General features: G+C 36.6%; 2 protein-coding genes across 6 annotated transcripts in view; both read left to right on the top strand.

Annotated features, from left to right (window-relative positions):
• The window catches only part of LOC134790148 (mucin-2), a 139,484-nt gene that overhangs the window by 120,309 nt on the left and 3,234 nt on the right, over window positions 1-15,941 (top strand). Inside the window, exons 2-11 of one of the 5 annotated variants that reach the window (XM_063760942.1) lie at window positions 4,912-5,128; window positions 5,539-5,764; window positions 5,847-6,130; window positions 9,344-9,495; window positions 10,630-10,781; window positions 11,359-11,405; window positions 11,501-11,671; window positions 12,162-14,132; window positions 14,787-14,885; window positions 15,210-15,403. In XM_063760942.1, the coding sequence (XP_063617012.1) occupies window positions 4,912-5,128; window positions 5,539-5,764; window positions 5,847-6,130; window positions 9,344-9,495; window positions 10,630-10,781; window positions 11,359-11,405; window positions 11,501-11,671; window positions 12,162-14,132; window positions 14,787-14,885; window positions 15,210-15,403 (3,513 nt within the window). The remainder of the gene's footprint in view (window positions 1-4,911; window positions 5,129-5,538; window positions 5,765-5,846; window positions 6,131-9,343; window positions 9,496-10,629; window positions 10,782-11,358; window positions 11,406-11,500; window positions 11,672-12,161; window positions 14,133-14,786; window positions 14,886-15,209; window positions 15,404-15,941) is intronic. The other 4 variants (XM_063760943.1, XM_063760944.1, XM_063760945.1 and 1 more) reach the window with 4 other exon arrangements.
• On the top strand, window positions 6,141-9,094 carry LOC134790158 (uncharacterized protein DDB_G0292186-like). The gene has a single exon (XM_063760967.1). The coding sequence runs from the start codon at window positions 6,406-6,408 to the stop codon at window positions 9,016-9,018; it is 2,613 nt and encodes an 870-aa protein (XP_063617037.1). The 5' UTR covers window positions 6,141-6,405; the 3' UTR covers window positions 9,019-9,094.

Below are 15,941 nucleotides of genomic sequence, written 5' to 3' on the forward strand. Positions count from 1 at the left end.
ACTGGGCCGATTTCGATAATGCCTAGTTGCTTGAACTTCGGGGCGTGTGTTCCGGCTTTAGGTTTCGATGCAACTCAGGATGTTACTGATTTTGCTCGGATGGGTGCTTTTGGTGTTGGCGTGTCCTGTCGATAATGGGTGGAAGGTATTCCTTCTAACACTATTGTGTTGATTCGATAACTAGTAATATCCTGCAGCATTCATACTGGATTCGGACCGTATATCTAGTAATGCTAGATTCGGTCAATACGAGCGTTAATTATTTATTTCAATGAAAGCAAAAGTCTAACAAAACTATGGTAGGTTTATTGAGTTAGAATTAGATAATTGAATGATAATAAAAATTATTAGGTACCTACTTATCACTTATCATTTTAGTAGACAGTTTTTAGAAGTCGTGATCACTGTGAAGCTAAGTTTGTTAACATACCAAAATATATCTAGGTACTGTTGTACCTAGATATACTTTGGTAATAATTATGTTTCATTAAGCTGCCACATTAGAGCACAGCACTGAAGGACGATAATGTGTCGTGATTAGCATTGAATAGGTTAAGAAGCCCTAAATTATAATTAGGGTACTTAAAATGGAACATATACGTAAACCTGTCATGTCGAATTAAACTGTTACAAGGGTGCTAGGCCACCGGCGGGCGCGCAGCCCGCGGCACGTTCCATGACGGCCGTGTGTCGAAACGATCATTACTGGCTACACCATATCACACATTCTCGAATTTAAACCTTTTGCCTATCATTTTAAGATCTAAAGTGATTTTTCAGCTTATTTCAGAGACAGACAAATTATTGACTGACCGCTCATATAATGAATTTCACTTACTCTACGTGCTCATGCTCATGCTTTTAAGCTTCAAAATGTTTAAAGCAGCTGTTGGTAAAGGTTTGTATGGTCTGTTGATAAAAAACGTGGGTTTAGTGAATTACGACTGGCGTTTATATCTAATGTTAAAGGTCAATCTTGTTTAATGTAGGGCAATTGTTGCGAATTTAGTTTAGGAAATTTAATGATTCGTGTTTAGGACAGCATTGCAACAATTTATAAAATCATTGTTTCGATGTTTTTTTATACATGTCATGTTAATATTGTGTAAAATGTAACGTAAGGATACGATACTTGTTAAGTTTTCCCAAAAAAAAGATTACTAGGATCTATTAGCAACTAGCTACGTACCTACCAAGACATTGCCTATATTCTTAAGATGATACCCTATTTCTAAAAAAAACAAAAATAAAGTAGAAATATTCAACTTAAATAAGGAAACCTATTGCCTACAATATCCTGAGCACACATGTACAGTACATTGAAACTATATGCTTTAACAAAACAATTCTACAAAATTGCTGCTTGTATTGTACAGAAGCCACAAGCCACAACTTACATTACCCTTTCCGTAGTTCATTTTCTTCATCTGGACGGAGCTAACTATTTGTAAACAAAGTGCCACATTCAATCACTGACCTGCGTTGCATTACTTGCGTACAATGCGAAATTTATAACGCATAACCCATTATTATCTCTAATACATCATGGTAAAGGTCATTTTCAATTGTTTCAAGTACATCATCGAACTTTATAGCTTTTAGTTGGTATTGAGCGTTGTGGGAAACGCATGCTTGGTCGGTACTCGGTAGTTAGTTACCATTGTTGTTGGTTAATGGTGCTAATGTTCTCATGTTAGTTCTGACAAGGTTTTGTTGCAACATGTGTATGGACCTTAACAAGTAATATCTAGTGAGATATGCATTGATAATTAAATGTAAAAAAAATGTTTCATAATTATTAATAATTGCATTTATTAATTTAAGATCTGTATCTTATAAAACATTAGTAGAACTTTTGATACCTAGTCAATGTTAAGCTACTTGCAACGAGAAAATTCTGTCTATGTATTATTTTTGTTCGAAATGACGTATTAGCGTCGCGTGAGACTTTTTGGCACTATTTAGATTTATACGTGCCATGATGGGAGTCATAACATAAGAGTTAAGTCAGAATATTAAAAAAATCAATATTTAATTGAAAGAACGTTGTTAATTATTTTTTTCGTCTTAAAAAAATTGCTTCATAGTTTTTACACACCCGACGTTTGATTGTAATTGTAGATCTATACATTGTAAATACATACAGATGTCAATCACAATGAAAAAATCATCGATGATCAACTCTGGCCAAAGTAATTGTAATTGTAGATATATAATTGCCAATTGTATATCGCGTGTGGACTTCAAAATATATAGGTAATAGCCATTTTTATTTATTTCAATCGTGATACACTTAACAAAAAACGTGTTAGGAAATATAATGCGGTTTTCAAACTTGAAAAAGCTTCAAGATTAAAGTGATGTAACAAGCCAAAGCCCCCAATAAAAGTAATTAAACGTGAGAAAGTAAGGTTATTGCTTGTCTGATTTACGAGATTGTGGTTCATACAAATACCAAATGGAAAGTAAATTAAGTCATGTTCCGAATATAAGTAACATTGAAGCAATTACATTTACAATTGTAGAAATAGACGCAGATAAGTTATCTTGTGTACATCGGAACAAATAAATCAACCGTGCACCGATGCGATTTGGGGTCCCTTTGTTTCCCATAAAGTTTTAAGTCATATTATCGTTAGTCATAAAACTGAAACCGTTAACTTTTCAGGATTTTCGTAAGGTTATTAGATAGTTTAAGTTAGGTTAGGTTTGTTTTATGGCAATCCTGAAAATTTACGAGTTTCTGAGAAAAAACAATTATGACTTACCAAAATTCGGACAAACAATACATTATGACTTAAAACTATTTGGGAAACAATAGAGATCCATGCGATTTATTTTGCGAACCTAACCTACGATACGCAGTATGATAGAGCGTTACTAGATAAATCCATACCTAGGTTATGGTTAGGTCATGGATAGACAGATTAATGACACCTACTTCCTGATCTGAGATGATCGATTGGTCGCACTCTTATCGTCTGTCATCGTTGACGTCACTTTCTGACATATGTAGGTATGTGTAAGAGCGACACTGACGCATGATACGAAAAGACGATATTATGCAACCATCTCACATCGCGTGTGTAGTTGTATTGAAGTGCATTCTACATAATAATGGTATATAAATACTAATAAACGAATCAAGGAATCGAACGAGACATTCGAGATGAACCAAAAGTACCTACTGCATTAAGACATTTTAATAATTTTAGGCTTGTAAAAGGGTGTTGATGTTTCAATTTGTAATTTTTGTAAACTGTAAGTAAAGTATACTCTGAGAATCTTCGTAACTACAAAGCGTTTGTGTTTTCTCCTATAATGCAATGTTTATATAAATTTATGTAACCTTTCAATCTGTCATGCTGATGTGCCTACATATCTATGGGAACTCTGCGGATGACACGTATAACTCCAACCAGAACTTACGCCCCGTTTGTATTTGTGCCAAATCCCACACTGGCTCGTGATGGCAATGAAAACGTGACAGAAAGAGCTCAACGAGATAAATCTCTTAATGTCTGATGCTGTGATACTTGACGAGAATGCGTAAAGAGATAATAATGACAACAGTTTTGGGAATCGGAGCAAAATTTTAAAATTGCGCCATGAGTCAAACTTGGATGTACAAATTTTGCAAGATTGCTTAGTGAGATTTGCTAATATTGTTAGGTTAAAGCGTTTTTCGCTGCTTGTTATTCTAAATATAATTTACGTCCTTTTTATAGTACCTATAAAATCCAAGTTAAGGCTCACTAACGATTATTTTTTACTACATTGCATATATGTTTGTTTACAAATGCAAAGAAACTAAAATAATGTACTTACTTCCTGTTAAGTTTAACCACAAAATCTACTAAAGATCCTGACCTCAAATTACCATATTTAATTACAACAAAGCCTGCATTCTGCAAGCCCAGCCTTTTACTGTTTAAATCTAGATAAACCCGACACAAGATTATTTTATCTACGAGTACAACTCCTAGTAATGCAACAATGCACTTTGGCGCACAAGGACGAAAATTTCGCAAGGCGCATATTTCGTGTTCGTTGTTGCACTACTATAATAGTTTACTAGTGTACTATTGATAGTCATTTGCTTCCTAAATATATATCTATTAACATTATTGGTAACGATAAAATGTTATTGTCGCTAGAACCACAAAGTAATTTTAGCCAATCAGAACTAGGTACGTGTTTCACCGATGTCAAAACAACACTTAAATATAACAGCATAAAATCTGTTAATATAGTTTGTCAAAGGACCGTCTCATTTCGAACAGAGACAAAGAAAATCATACTATCTTTGTCTTACACTATTACTAGCACCCAAAAGAAAAGGATGAGTAAGTTATAGTTTTTGTTTTGTTTTGGTTTGACCAACTATATTTACGAATTTGTTTGAAATAGATTGGCGCTCTAAGATATTTTTTTTAATCAAGCACTGAATACCAGAATCCCTAGATGGAGTTGAATTGATTGTACGTGAAGAATTTAATCGAAAAACTTTGTGACAGCTTAATAACGTGGGAATCGACAACATTAAAGTTGATTGCAAAATGACCTTACATAGAGGCATGTCTGTTTTAATAATTAAAATTGCCGCTATTAGATGTCTTGATTTACTCCAGTTCCTGTTTGAAAGCAGATAATGTCATATTACGATTTTTTAACATTTTATACACCCGAAAAACAAACAGTAGTGCCCTACAGGCATAACATCCGAAAGTGACCTTTGATCGTCCCGTACAAACAAGCTGCCACCCCTGCGTATCAAATCGCATCCCGTCCAAACATATACCTAAACTAAAGCCATTTATTTCGTGTTTAAGTAACAGACATTAGTATATTTACATTTTATAATTCTTGTGATATCTATAAATTTTAATTATTGTGTCTTTCTATTTTCAGAATGCCTAGCGGCCCAATCAGATCGCTCACGGCACGACAGCAGGCGCTCTGGACCAATCAGAAGCGTTCCTGTAGCCGCTGACATCAAACGGGATGCCGACTTCGACTGCCCTGAAGAGTTCGGATATTACCCACACCCTAACGACTGCACTTTATACTACGTATGCGTATTTGGCGGCGCTCTACTCGAATCTTGCACTGGTGGCCTTATGTACAGGTAAAAATACTCTTCATTAAAATATTCAGGTCTCCAAATAATTTGAAATTGCTTCATATGAGCAAGACCTATGCAGCAATAATCATTTAAGAGTTCAACAGCTCTTTTCACGTTGTTCAGATCAGATTCACTCTTGCTCTTGTCTTCTTATTCATAAAACTTTACTTGGCACTTTTAATTACCAATTTATGTTTATCCCTATCTTACATAAATAAATTAATGTTCAAGACAGATAAGGACAAAAGATAATTTGCTATTTGAGGCTTGTAGCGTATTTATAAGTAATGCAAGTAATATGATAGAGTATATGTTTGAGATTCGAACTTAGCCGTTTTATGCAACTTCAGACAGTTACATTAATTTACGATTTTAATGTTTAATTGCTTATTATGAAATACAATATATTCCAGCCACGAGCTCCAAACATGCGATTGGCCGCGCAACGTTGGCTGCGACGCCACCGGCACCGGCGCAGCCCTGGTCTCCGACGACCTCGAACGCATCAGCGAGCGGGAACGCGACCCCCCGCCCCCAATCCCGCCGCGCCGCAACCCGCCGCCACCGCCTCGGGTGCAGCCCAACCCTGTCGTTACCTCTAGAGGACAACCCAAGTTCAACCGAGATGAATACGAAAAGGTCAGTTGAAATATTCAACATCCTAGGTATGTTGGGTGTTGTCTGTGATACTTGAATCAAATCGCATAATTTCATTTTACAGCAACAATTATACGCTGATGTTGAAGATGATCTACCACCAGTTGAAGAAATCGAAAGCGACAGACAACAACGTGTTTATCGAGGACAGCCATCAACCATTGGACAAGTGCAGAAAGACAGGGACGGTTATGTTTCGCAAGTCGCCAGCACTGGAAGAAATCTTAACAATAATATTATTCCTGCATCTATTTCACAAAACAATGGTAAAATAGGGTCCTTCTCTTTTGGCACACAAGTTGAAGAAAGAAGAACAGCTACCGCTACTCAAGCACCTCAGACCTATCGGTAAGTATTTGTAGCGTATTAAAAGACGGAGAAATGTTTGACAGTGTAGGTAAATACACTAATTGACATGTAATTATTTCAGTGAGGACACAAGTGACAACGTTACTGACTCTCTTCTTGACGAACAGTTAGACATTGTAACGAACGAGATAGACAGTAATAACGTTGTTGAAAAATCTATTGTAAGGAGGAAAAGAGAAGTTACCGACGACAGTTCTAACAGTAATACTAACAATACAGATAAAATCTCCCAAAGGAGTGATAGTGATGAAATAATGGAATATATAGAAATGGATCCAACAGAAGACGATCACGAAGAAGATGTACATGAAGATAGTGAAAGAGGAAAAAGACAAATTAGATATTATTTAAAAAATGGTTTTAAAACTGCAGTAAAAAACTGGCCCAATTCAAAACCCATCAAATTTATCGATTTACCTCCTCATGCTAGTAACCAAAATATAAGGCACCATCAGTCTTCATTGAACGGACTTCATAAAAATAATTTGTATGATGCCTCCAGCAAACCTTATACAGCCGTTAACAATATATATTCTACCGCAAATCCTTTCGCGTACCAAAATGATAACACACAATCTCAGAGGCCATTTAAGGCTAGTCCTTCTGATCCATTCAGTCAAAGGTTACCCTATAATCCTATGAATTCTGCGACTCAAATTATTACAAAAAGCCCACCTATATCAGCGCTGAAAAATAGTGAAAACCCCTTTGCAGCATTGGCCGGAGGATTTTATAATAATGCTCCAAAACAAAATAATCAAAACTCTAACCGCTATCCTGCTCAGTCATTTTATACTAATAACCAGAATAGTCATAATATAGTGCATGACTCATCTCGTTTGCCAAGTACGGTAGTCACTGGTAAACCAGTTTCAACCATTTCGCCATTTAACAATGCACAGAGAAGCCCATCACAACCAATAAAAGGCGAATCAAATCGACCTGATGCCAATAATAGACCTAATAAACAAGAAAATTATAATGATGAAGACACATCGAATGAAAATGATGACGAGGAGTCTTCTGAAGAAAGCTCTTCAGAAAATGATGATGATGACCAAAAAAGTCACTTTAAATTTGAATTTCCCGAACCACCGTACGAATTTACACATCCCAGAAATAAATTTGCGGATATTGAAAATCCATTTGCAAATCCCAATTTCGATTTTGATGCATTCTTAGAAAAACTTAGGGATGAGCATTATGAAGCTGTAGGTGTCACAACGCCGAAGCCAAAAGTGAATCAAAATGCTGCATTAATCACGAGACCATCTGAACGGCCCACCTCTGTATCAGGAAATTCTGGAATAAGATCATCCACATTAAATTATCAGGGTATGAGTACGCCTCGACCATTTAGCTCAATTAATCTCCCCAGCACTTCTGTTGATTCTAGTAAAATTAATTCAAACGTACCTACAACGAAACAACCAGAAAAATCACAACAGTTGAATTTTAGACCCCTGCTTCATCATCAGCAGACTGTTAGATTAAATAATGACCAAACCCAGGATGTTCAACAGAGCGCTGGTACACCATTAGACGCTGCATTGCCAAAACTGAAACCGCCAAATTTTAGAGATGAACGCATTTTACCAATAAATTATAACTTTAATAAACCTATAAATTCGACACAGACACCTAATTTACACCATACTCAGCATAAAGGGGAAACTCAGCAGGTGTATTCTATAACTCAGAGGCCATATTTACTACAAACGGGATCAGGAGCGCCTATATTACTTTCTACACCTAAATTACAATATTTGATAAAACAACAAAAACCTGTAACGGGTCGTCCATATTTTATTTCAACTGTAAAGCCATATCTTGTATCTTCAATTAAACCTCATAATGCATATTTATCTTTCAAACAATCAACATCAAAGCCATTAACAACTTTAGCTAATGAACAACTGGCAGCTCTTCAACATTACTGGAACAGTCCATCGACAGAATTATATTTACATTCAACTCCAAGACCAACTTCGTTCTCAAATCTTCCCAAGCTTGAAAACTTATTTGTACAAACATTTAGACCGTCGGTGCAATCTCCAGTAAATCAAAATAATGCAATTACTATCAAAGACTCGATCCCTACTACAACGAAACAACCAGAAAAGCGAAGACCGATTCCAAAACCATCTCCCGAAATGGCCGACTATTACTACGACGATGAAGATGAGCAATATTATTATGAACCGCCAGTCAAATCAATTTACATGCCCAGTTCCGAAATAAAACCACAAAGACCTCCGATGGCTCAAAATTATCAAGAATATGATGACAGTGAGAGTTACGAAAGTGACGAAGATGAACCAACCGTTCATATTACTCCCCAACGACCAAATTATCGTCAACCGTCTAATTATAAAACAGAATCAGCCACTAAAAATCATAATGATGTTTCCGTTGTTACAAAAGCTCCTCATAAAGAGCGTCAAAAGCCAAAAATACCCATTCCAGTCATGGTCGATTTTGTTTCGCCTGCACCAACAGTATTGATGCGCCCTGAAGTATCAAACTATGAAATCGTTCACCATGCACCTAGGAATAGGACAATCCACATAAGGAAACCAGCCCATGATAATGGACCTTTTACTGCTAGACCTCCAAAATATTTAAATCAGACTACTCTAAGACCGTACACAGTTAGGCATAGGCTGGCTAAACCCACTACCGTAAAGGAAACTACTCAAACTGAAGACAACAAGCAGAATAGAGGCAGGATACGACACCACAACCTGGTAGCCCAGACGAAGATGACTACTCCTCGTGACAATCATAACCAGGAGACTCGATTAACTAAGACTAGACACGATGACAAGACAAACAGGTACGACAGACAACACAGAACCTATACTTGACCACTTTGTACATATTCCTGTGCACTATTTTTATTTTAGGCTTTCCATAACCATTGATCTGAACTTTCTTATAGTCAAAATGATGACTGTTCTAAATAAATAACAATTCTTATCATGTTTCTGTACTCAAATACGCATAAACAGATTGTACAGAATGTACAGAGTTACAGACTGATTTGTGACCACACTTACCTACACAATTTACTGATTTAACTAATACTGACTGGACGTGGACTAAAATTTGGACTGAGAGTACTAAAGGAATTAATTTGATTGATATTGTGTCTATGAAATATTATGATGTTGGAACTAATTTTATTTCCAGCTTGGAACCTGTTGACAACGTAACTCCAGCCACATACACCGCCAGCCCACGTCCTAAAATGCTGTATAATGGAACTCAAAATTACTCTCCTGACCAATTTGATCCATACTACGCTGTTTACGATGAAGATGGTGAATTATATAAAGACACAGGTATGTTATGAAGCATATTTGATTCGTATAAGTTAAAAATTATGATGTAATTAATGTTTATAAAGCATATAAATGCACTTGGTCAGAGTTTAAGCTGAAATTGCATGTTTTAGTACATTATGTACTGAGATATTGTTAACTTGAGATATGTTTGTTACACTGATAATTTTGGGATGGGAATCAAAATGGTTCATCGTTTTTTAATTCACTATATTCACTAATATGTGTGATTGCACAAATGTACACTTGCTGCAATTCACAGAAATTGTGTGCGGTGCACTGCATTATGCAAGTTTAGCACATGAGAACACAGACCTAATTCGGTTGTATACAAACACGATAAACATTTTTAAAGTGACATCCTATTTACACAAATCTAATTATCAAATTAAATCACTTCATCATCACCTGTTTACGAGCATAATCACAATGCATTCTCATTTGTTACCACGGCATCTCTCATGGACGCGGGTTTATCACATCATACTCGTTTAGATAAACCATTTAAATCCGTACCCCTCCTCAAAGCACCTACGATAATATCTAATCTAAACTAATCTTATATATGCATCTGACACAAACACGGCAAAAGTACTGACTTTTACTTAAGATGTAAGCGTAAGTACTTTGGAGGGTGCGCATTAAAAAAGATTATTTGTAAATATGTACATTATATTACTCATATTTTAAAAATAATTGTGTTGTCAAGTTTAATACATATTTTGGTATTTCTGGTTTGATACATCCAAATTTCAAACAAAAACACAAAACTAAAATCTTCAAAAAGGACTGCCGAAGCCAAGGAATTGAAAATTTCTTGTTTTCTTGGTATATTAACATATATTGTTATGATAAATTGTAAATATATCTATTATGAATTTATCAAATTAGCTGTCAATTCACCTCCAATAAGTATCGTCAGTACACTAAATGAACAATGTTCAGATACACTTTGTTGTCTAACTATATTTATAACTGTACTTAAATCATTGAGGTGGACTTCCCATACCTTAATATACACCCAAAACTGCATCGGCATCGGCAATTCTTTCATCACTATTAGAACAAACATTAAGCCAGACTCAACGGACACTGGGTAAGGTAACTAACGGGCGGTTGGTGCGGTGTCGGCAGATTATGTTCAACAATATAACACGGCCTCGCTCCGCCCTGCAGTCCAGCAGACGTACCGCGGCACCCCGCCCCCGGTCAGGAGACCTGAGCCCGCGCAGTATACGCAGAGACCTTCCGCTGACGACTATGATGACACACTTATCCAAGGACAGGTATTAAAACATAACATTGTTTGTATCCTATCTATGTTTCTACAATACTCAACAATCTTTTTTATTTCTTTCTTCTTTTCTATTCCTACCTATACCGTAAAATGGGGTGAGTTGGGTGAAATTTGACTTTCAAACCTCGATAAAATTTTATTTTTACATGTGAAAACTGAATGGTGTGATTCGGACGTTTGTATTTTAGATTGTATTTTATTTTGGGCAGTTCCATTTCATAACTTTGACGATAAAGAGGAAAACCCACCCCACCCCGTAGTGCCTCGTATTTGGGGTGCGAGGGTTTTTCATACAAAGGTGATTTTGGAAGATTGTTGGATCGATTTTTTATTATTATGAATATTAACTATAGCTCCATTTTAAATTGGAATACATTATTTTTGTAGCAGTAGCCTTAAAAACACACCTCACCCCCCTCTCAATCCTTCTCTCCCCATTCATAACCCATAGCTCCCCGCGAAACCTACTCACCCCGTTATACGATACTGCTTGACTAATGATATTTAAGAATTTAGATAATGTGGACTGTAACGCCTATCAACACGCGTAAAATTTAATTTTTCAGATAAACAATCAGAATCAATACCAAGCACCGGTCCGTCAATCAACAAGGTAAGATATCAAGCAATGTCTAAATATTACTGATTTTAGCAGTATTGTAGTTACTAAATAACATCAATTCTTAACCGTAATTGCGAATGATTCAGGGGCGAAGGTAACGAATTGGGTTACGAACACCCTAGCAGTGTGAAGACGACGATTTACGAAGCTACCTCTATTAGCACTACTCCTACGACAAGCACTAGCACAACCACAACATATCGCCCTACTACTGCACCCTTCACCGAAGCAATGACCCCGTCTAGATACTCTCCAAGGTACTACAAAAGGAATCGTCAACAACGAACTCATCCAAGCTTGTTTCATACATTTTAAACTCATTAACATCGGTAAATTCATTTCAGATTCAAATTTAAAATCATCATCTTTAAACTGATTTTATTCATTAACAACTAACATACTAATCATTTATACATTTTAAACAAAATTCAGTTTAAAGTTTTCACAAACATTTTGTAAACATGTACATACATTTCACGTCTTGGCTCTTCCTACATTCTGCTTATGAAAGCTGGCTGTACCGTGCGACAGTATTGTTAAGCTTTTGTGGTATCTTTTATCCTTTATCCCCGACTTTTATAAACTATTTAATATTTCCACCCTGTTTCCGCTATTTAATTTTACTAAACTGTACTATCCAATAAGAAAACGTCATTTAGGCTTCTTTGTCGTACTTTATGTTAAGTATTTATAGGAAATATTTAAGAGCTTAAATTAGAAAGTTTTCTTTTGGTTTGTATTCAACAGATCATCCACAGATGAGAACCTTAACCTGAATCCTAATAATTCCTCAGACCAAAACCCTTCTGACGGGTCCCCTACGACAGTTCCCACTTCAAACCCTATAATAAACCTTTCATCCCTCGCTAAGCCCTTTGAAAAGACTGATAATACTCATAGGTTGAAAGAAAACTTACCAACTGAAAAACTGACCCATAGACATTCTCCTCGAGTGACTAACAAAAACAATAATATTCCGGTGGAAGTGGTGAAGACCTCTTCTAATGAAAACAAAAAGGTCATTTCCCTAACTACTGGGTTCTCGATTAGGCGAAACCCCAACAATACTAATAATCCCTACACATTGACGGTTCTGACCAGGCCTTTTGATAATTACCATAAAAGTCGAAAGCATATCTCGCCTGAAGAAAAAACAAAGCAACAAGTAACAGAAACAAAACAAGTTGAGTTAGAAAATGTTCAAAAATCAGTAGAATATGAACCACTTATTGATGAGGACAATGTTGGATCATCAGAGAGTTCACTGCGTCGTTCTAGTATTGAAGAGGTACCTGTTTATTCTAGACCCGAAAGTAGGCCAAAACTTTCATACCAATTTTCTAGAGAAGATTATGCGACACCGCCAACAACCACTACAAAATATTACCTCAAAACCGTTATCAAACGACCGGCCCCCGCTCCTTTTACTTACAGTAACGACCAGAAAGAAAGCTCCACTGAAAATACTATTGACACCGAGGCATTGATTGAAACCGGACTTCGAAATGTTAAAAATACTCAAATTCAACCAACTACTCCCATAGACAGAGATTTGACGGATTGGGAACATTACGAAAGATCAAGTGAACAATGGAATAAACCTGTTGTTTCCCCGTATAGGACCCTAAACAATCTCAGAAACAACGAGGAAAAAAATGAAGCTATTGACGTTACGACCAGTACTGCTTCTTCAACTAGATACACCACAACACAGAAAGACATATTAAGTTCAACTGCAAAGCCTCAAGAATTATTTAGTTCTAAACCTGCATATTATAGTTATAAAGTCGATGATGTCGAAGTCTCTGATCAAACTACCGAAGTATTCAGTGGTAAAGTAAAATCTGTCATAAAAGCTTTTCTGAGCAATTTCGGTGGAGCTTCAAGTACGGAAAGAGTTAAACAGATAGTAAGCACCATTGCGCCTCAAGAAGAAAAAGTTGTAAACATAGGTTTCCAAAAGAAAATGCTGAAATACATAGATGAAAAGCCTGTCCGCCATCATATTCAACGTGTGCATATTATAACAGAGCAACCGACTACGAGGTTTAGCCCTACAACTACTCCCAATTATGCTCAAAGAGATTTCGTATCAACTACCAGTCAATCAATTTCAACCAGAGGAACTTCCACTACTACTACACCTTCTGCTTCAATTTTTGCGTATCCTGAAACTACGCGGACGCCAATGTTGCAAACCCCAAGTAACAATGTATTACGCAACATTCCTAACAGAGAATATTCTGATTCTAAATTCAGCAGTTTTAACAATTATGTAACAGAAAACACACAAACAACTGTTAAACCACAGCCGGAAAATTCTCGCAAATTTCTTACGATTATCGAAGAACCTTCCACTCAATTAACAAAAATTGACAGTACTTTTAATAATAACATTGACAATGAGCTAACAAAACTGACCAAATCTACCGAAACAACTAAGACAACGACTGAGACAGAGCGTTACAGACCAGCTCAAGTCCTAAACGAAATAGCTTCGACAACAAGTAGTACAAAATCGACCACTACTTACAAAGTTGACGTGACGCCGACGAAAAAGAGTTTATCCTTTCCCACTCGCGCCTCTCGAGTGAATCCCGCAATAAAGTTAGCTGCGACAAACCCGGGAGTTGGGCGCAGGAGTTACCAATCGACGAAATGCTCTTCAGACAACAGTCTGCAACCGAACCCAAAATGCAACGAAATCAAATACCAGAGGTACAATCGCCGGCCAGAGCCTAAACAGCCTATTTCTCATATAATTTACTTACGGAAGGTGGAGGCTTCGACTTCTATCTATACGTCCTTACTTTCCGCCTCGCGGTATAACTAGCATGAAGACATTTCGTTTAATGGCACCTACAGCTAAATTCTATCGCTTAACATTCTTCCATTGGGGGACTTGAAGTCGGTTGAGTTAAATATTTATGAATTGTTAACTCCTGACGCGACCATTCCTATATTCCTAAATATATAATAAAATATGTATTTTTAGATGTAGTAAAATAATATGTAGAAAGTTCCTCAATGTAGTTAATACCTCTACTTATCAACTTCTCATGCACCACATAGCAAATCCATCATGTAGTTTGTAAGAGCACCCATATGACACCGGAAATAATATGGTACTTGCATGTGAATTTATCTTACATTTTTAACTCGTAGTTTTCTTTTTATGTGAAAGTGACAGAATATAGCAACCATCAACTGTTATCTATAATGATCATTTTTATATTATTAAACATGCTGATGGCTATAAACTAAACGATCGATTTGGTCTGCAATTAGGACCAAACGCTTCTACTTTAAAACCACGCGTACTAACCAAGGCTATCGCTGTGAGCTTCTCACGTGACACTTTATGTATTCCAGACCCAGCCCCAGCCCAAGCCCCAGCAGCACTCGCGGTAGAGGGTCCGCCCACTACTCCACCTTGGATCAGCCACAGTCCAACAGAGGAACTCCACCAACGTTAGAAAGCCAAATGAGAACATCGAATTAAATACGCTTTTAGTTTTCTTCACATTCTGAGTTGATTGCATAGTCAAGATCACTTTGTTTAGAAATTGCACTCAAGTAACTTGATACCTAAATGTTTCACCATCCATGTTTTGTAACTTTTCAAATTTTCTACCAAATGGACATCTCTCTATCATACTATTTTACGCGGCATATCAATGTAGTTTTCAATCATCTTTATTTAGTTAGACTAGCCAGCTTCGTCTCATCTTTCATATTTAATTCGTTGTAAATTAACTGTTGGTCTTTTTACTAACTTTCGATTTTTCTGAGCAGTCGCAGCCGCCCCACTTTGAAGCCATCAACTGCCATCGTATCAAAGGCGACAGAGTTCGTGGATATCTACACAAATCCCCCGAGGAGACCAGCGCCTGTGTACCCGCAGCCGACACCGGACAAGACTGCAGCTAAGTGTAGGAAGGACGTGTGCCTGCTACCTGACTGCTACTGCGGTGGAAAGGAAATACCTGGTACGATCACTTTTTGAATATTTAAAGGATTTAACAATGAACACCAAAGTTTGCCAAAGGCATGATGATTGAAGTGCATTTCTTTTGCAGTGTTAATTCAAATCGTATATGGTTGTTTAACGTGAACTATTTAAAAATTAAAAATACCATCCAAATGTTTCTTGAGAAACATACGAGTATAAACGGTCAATTATTAATTTTTACGGAACATATTGCAGAATTTGGATTCAATGCAATCATTCTTAAGGAAATCTTAAAACATTAAACTTAGATACTTAATAGAAAGAACTGCAAGCTTGTTGTGGTTAGATTAATAGTATATTGCATTAAATAATGATTCTTACCTGTGTCGTAATAAAACTAAATATGTTTATAATATAGGAAATATACCTGTCAACGAAACCCCGCAAATGGTATTGATTACGTTCGACGATGCAGTAAATGATCTCAATAAAATGTACTACGAAGAACTCTTCCAAAATGGAAGAGTCAACCCTAACGGCTGCCCTATATCTGCCACATTCTACGTGTCCCATGA

This window comes from Cydia splendana, chromosome 4, assembly GCF_910591565.1.
Source record: "Cydia splendana chromosome 4, ilCydSple1.2, whole genome shotgun sequence".
NCBI lineage: Eukaryota > Metazoa > Arthropoda > Insecta > Lepidoptera > Tortricidae > Cydia > Cydia splendana.

What these genes read in the sequence shown, in the direction of transcription:
- LOC134790158 (XM_063760967.1), top strand. Translation starts at nt 6,406, where the DNA reads ATGGAATATATAGAAATGGATCCAACAGAAGACGATCACGAAGAAGAT.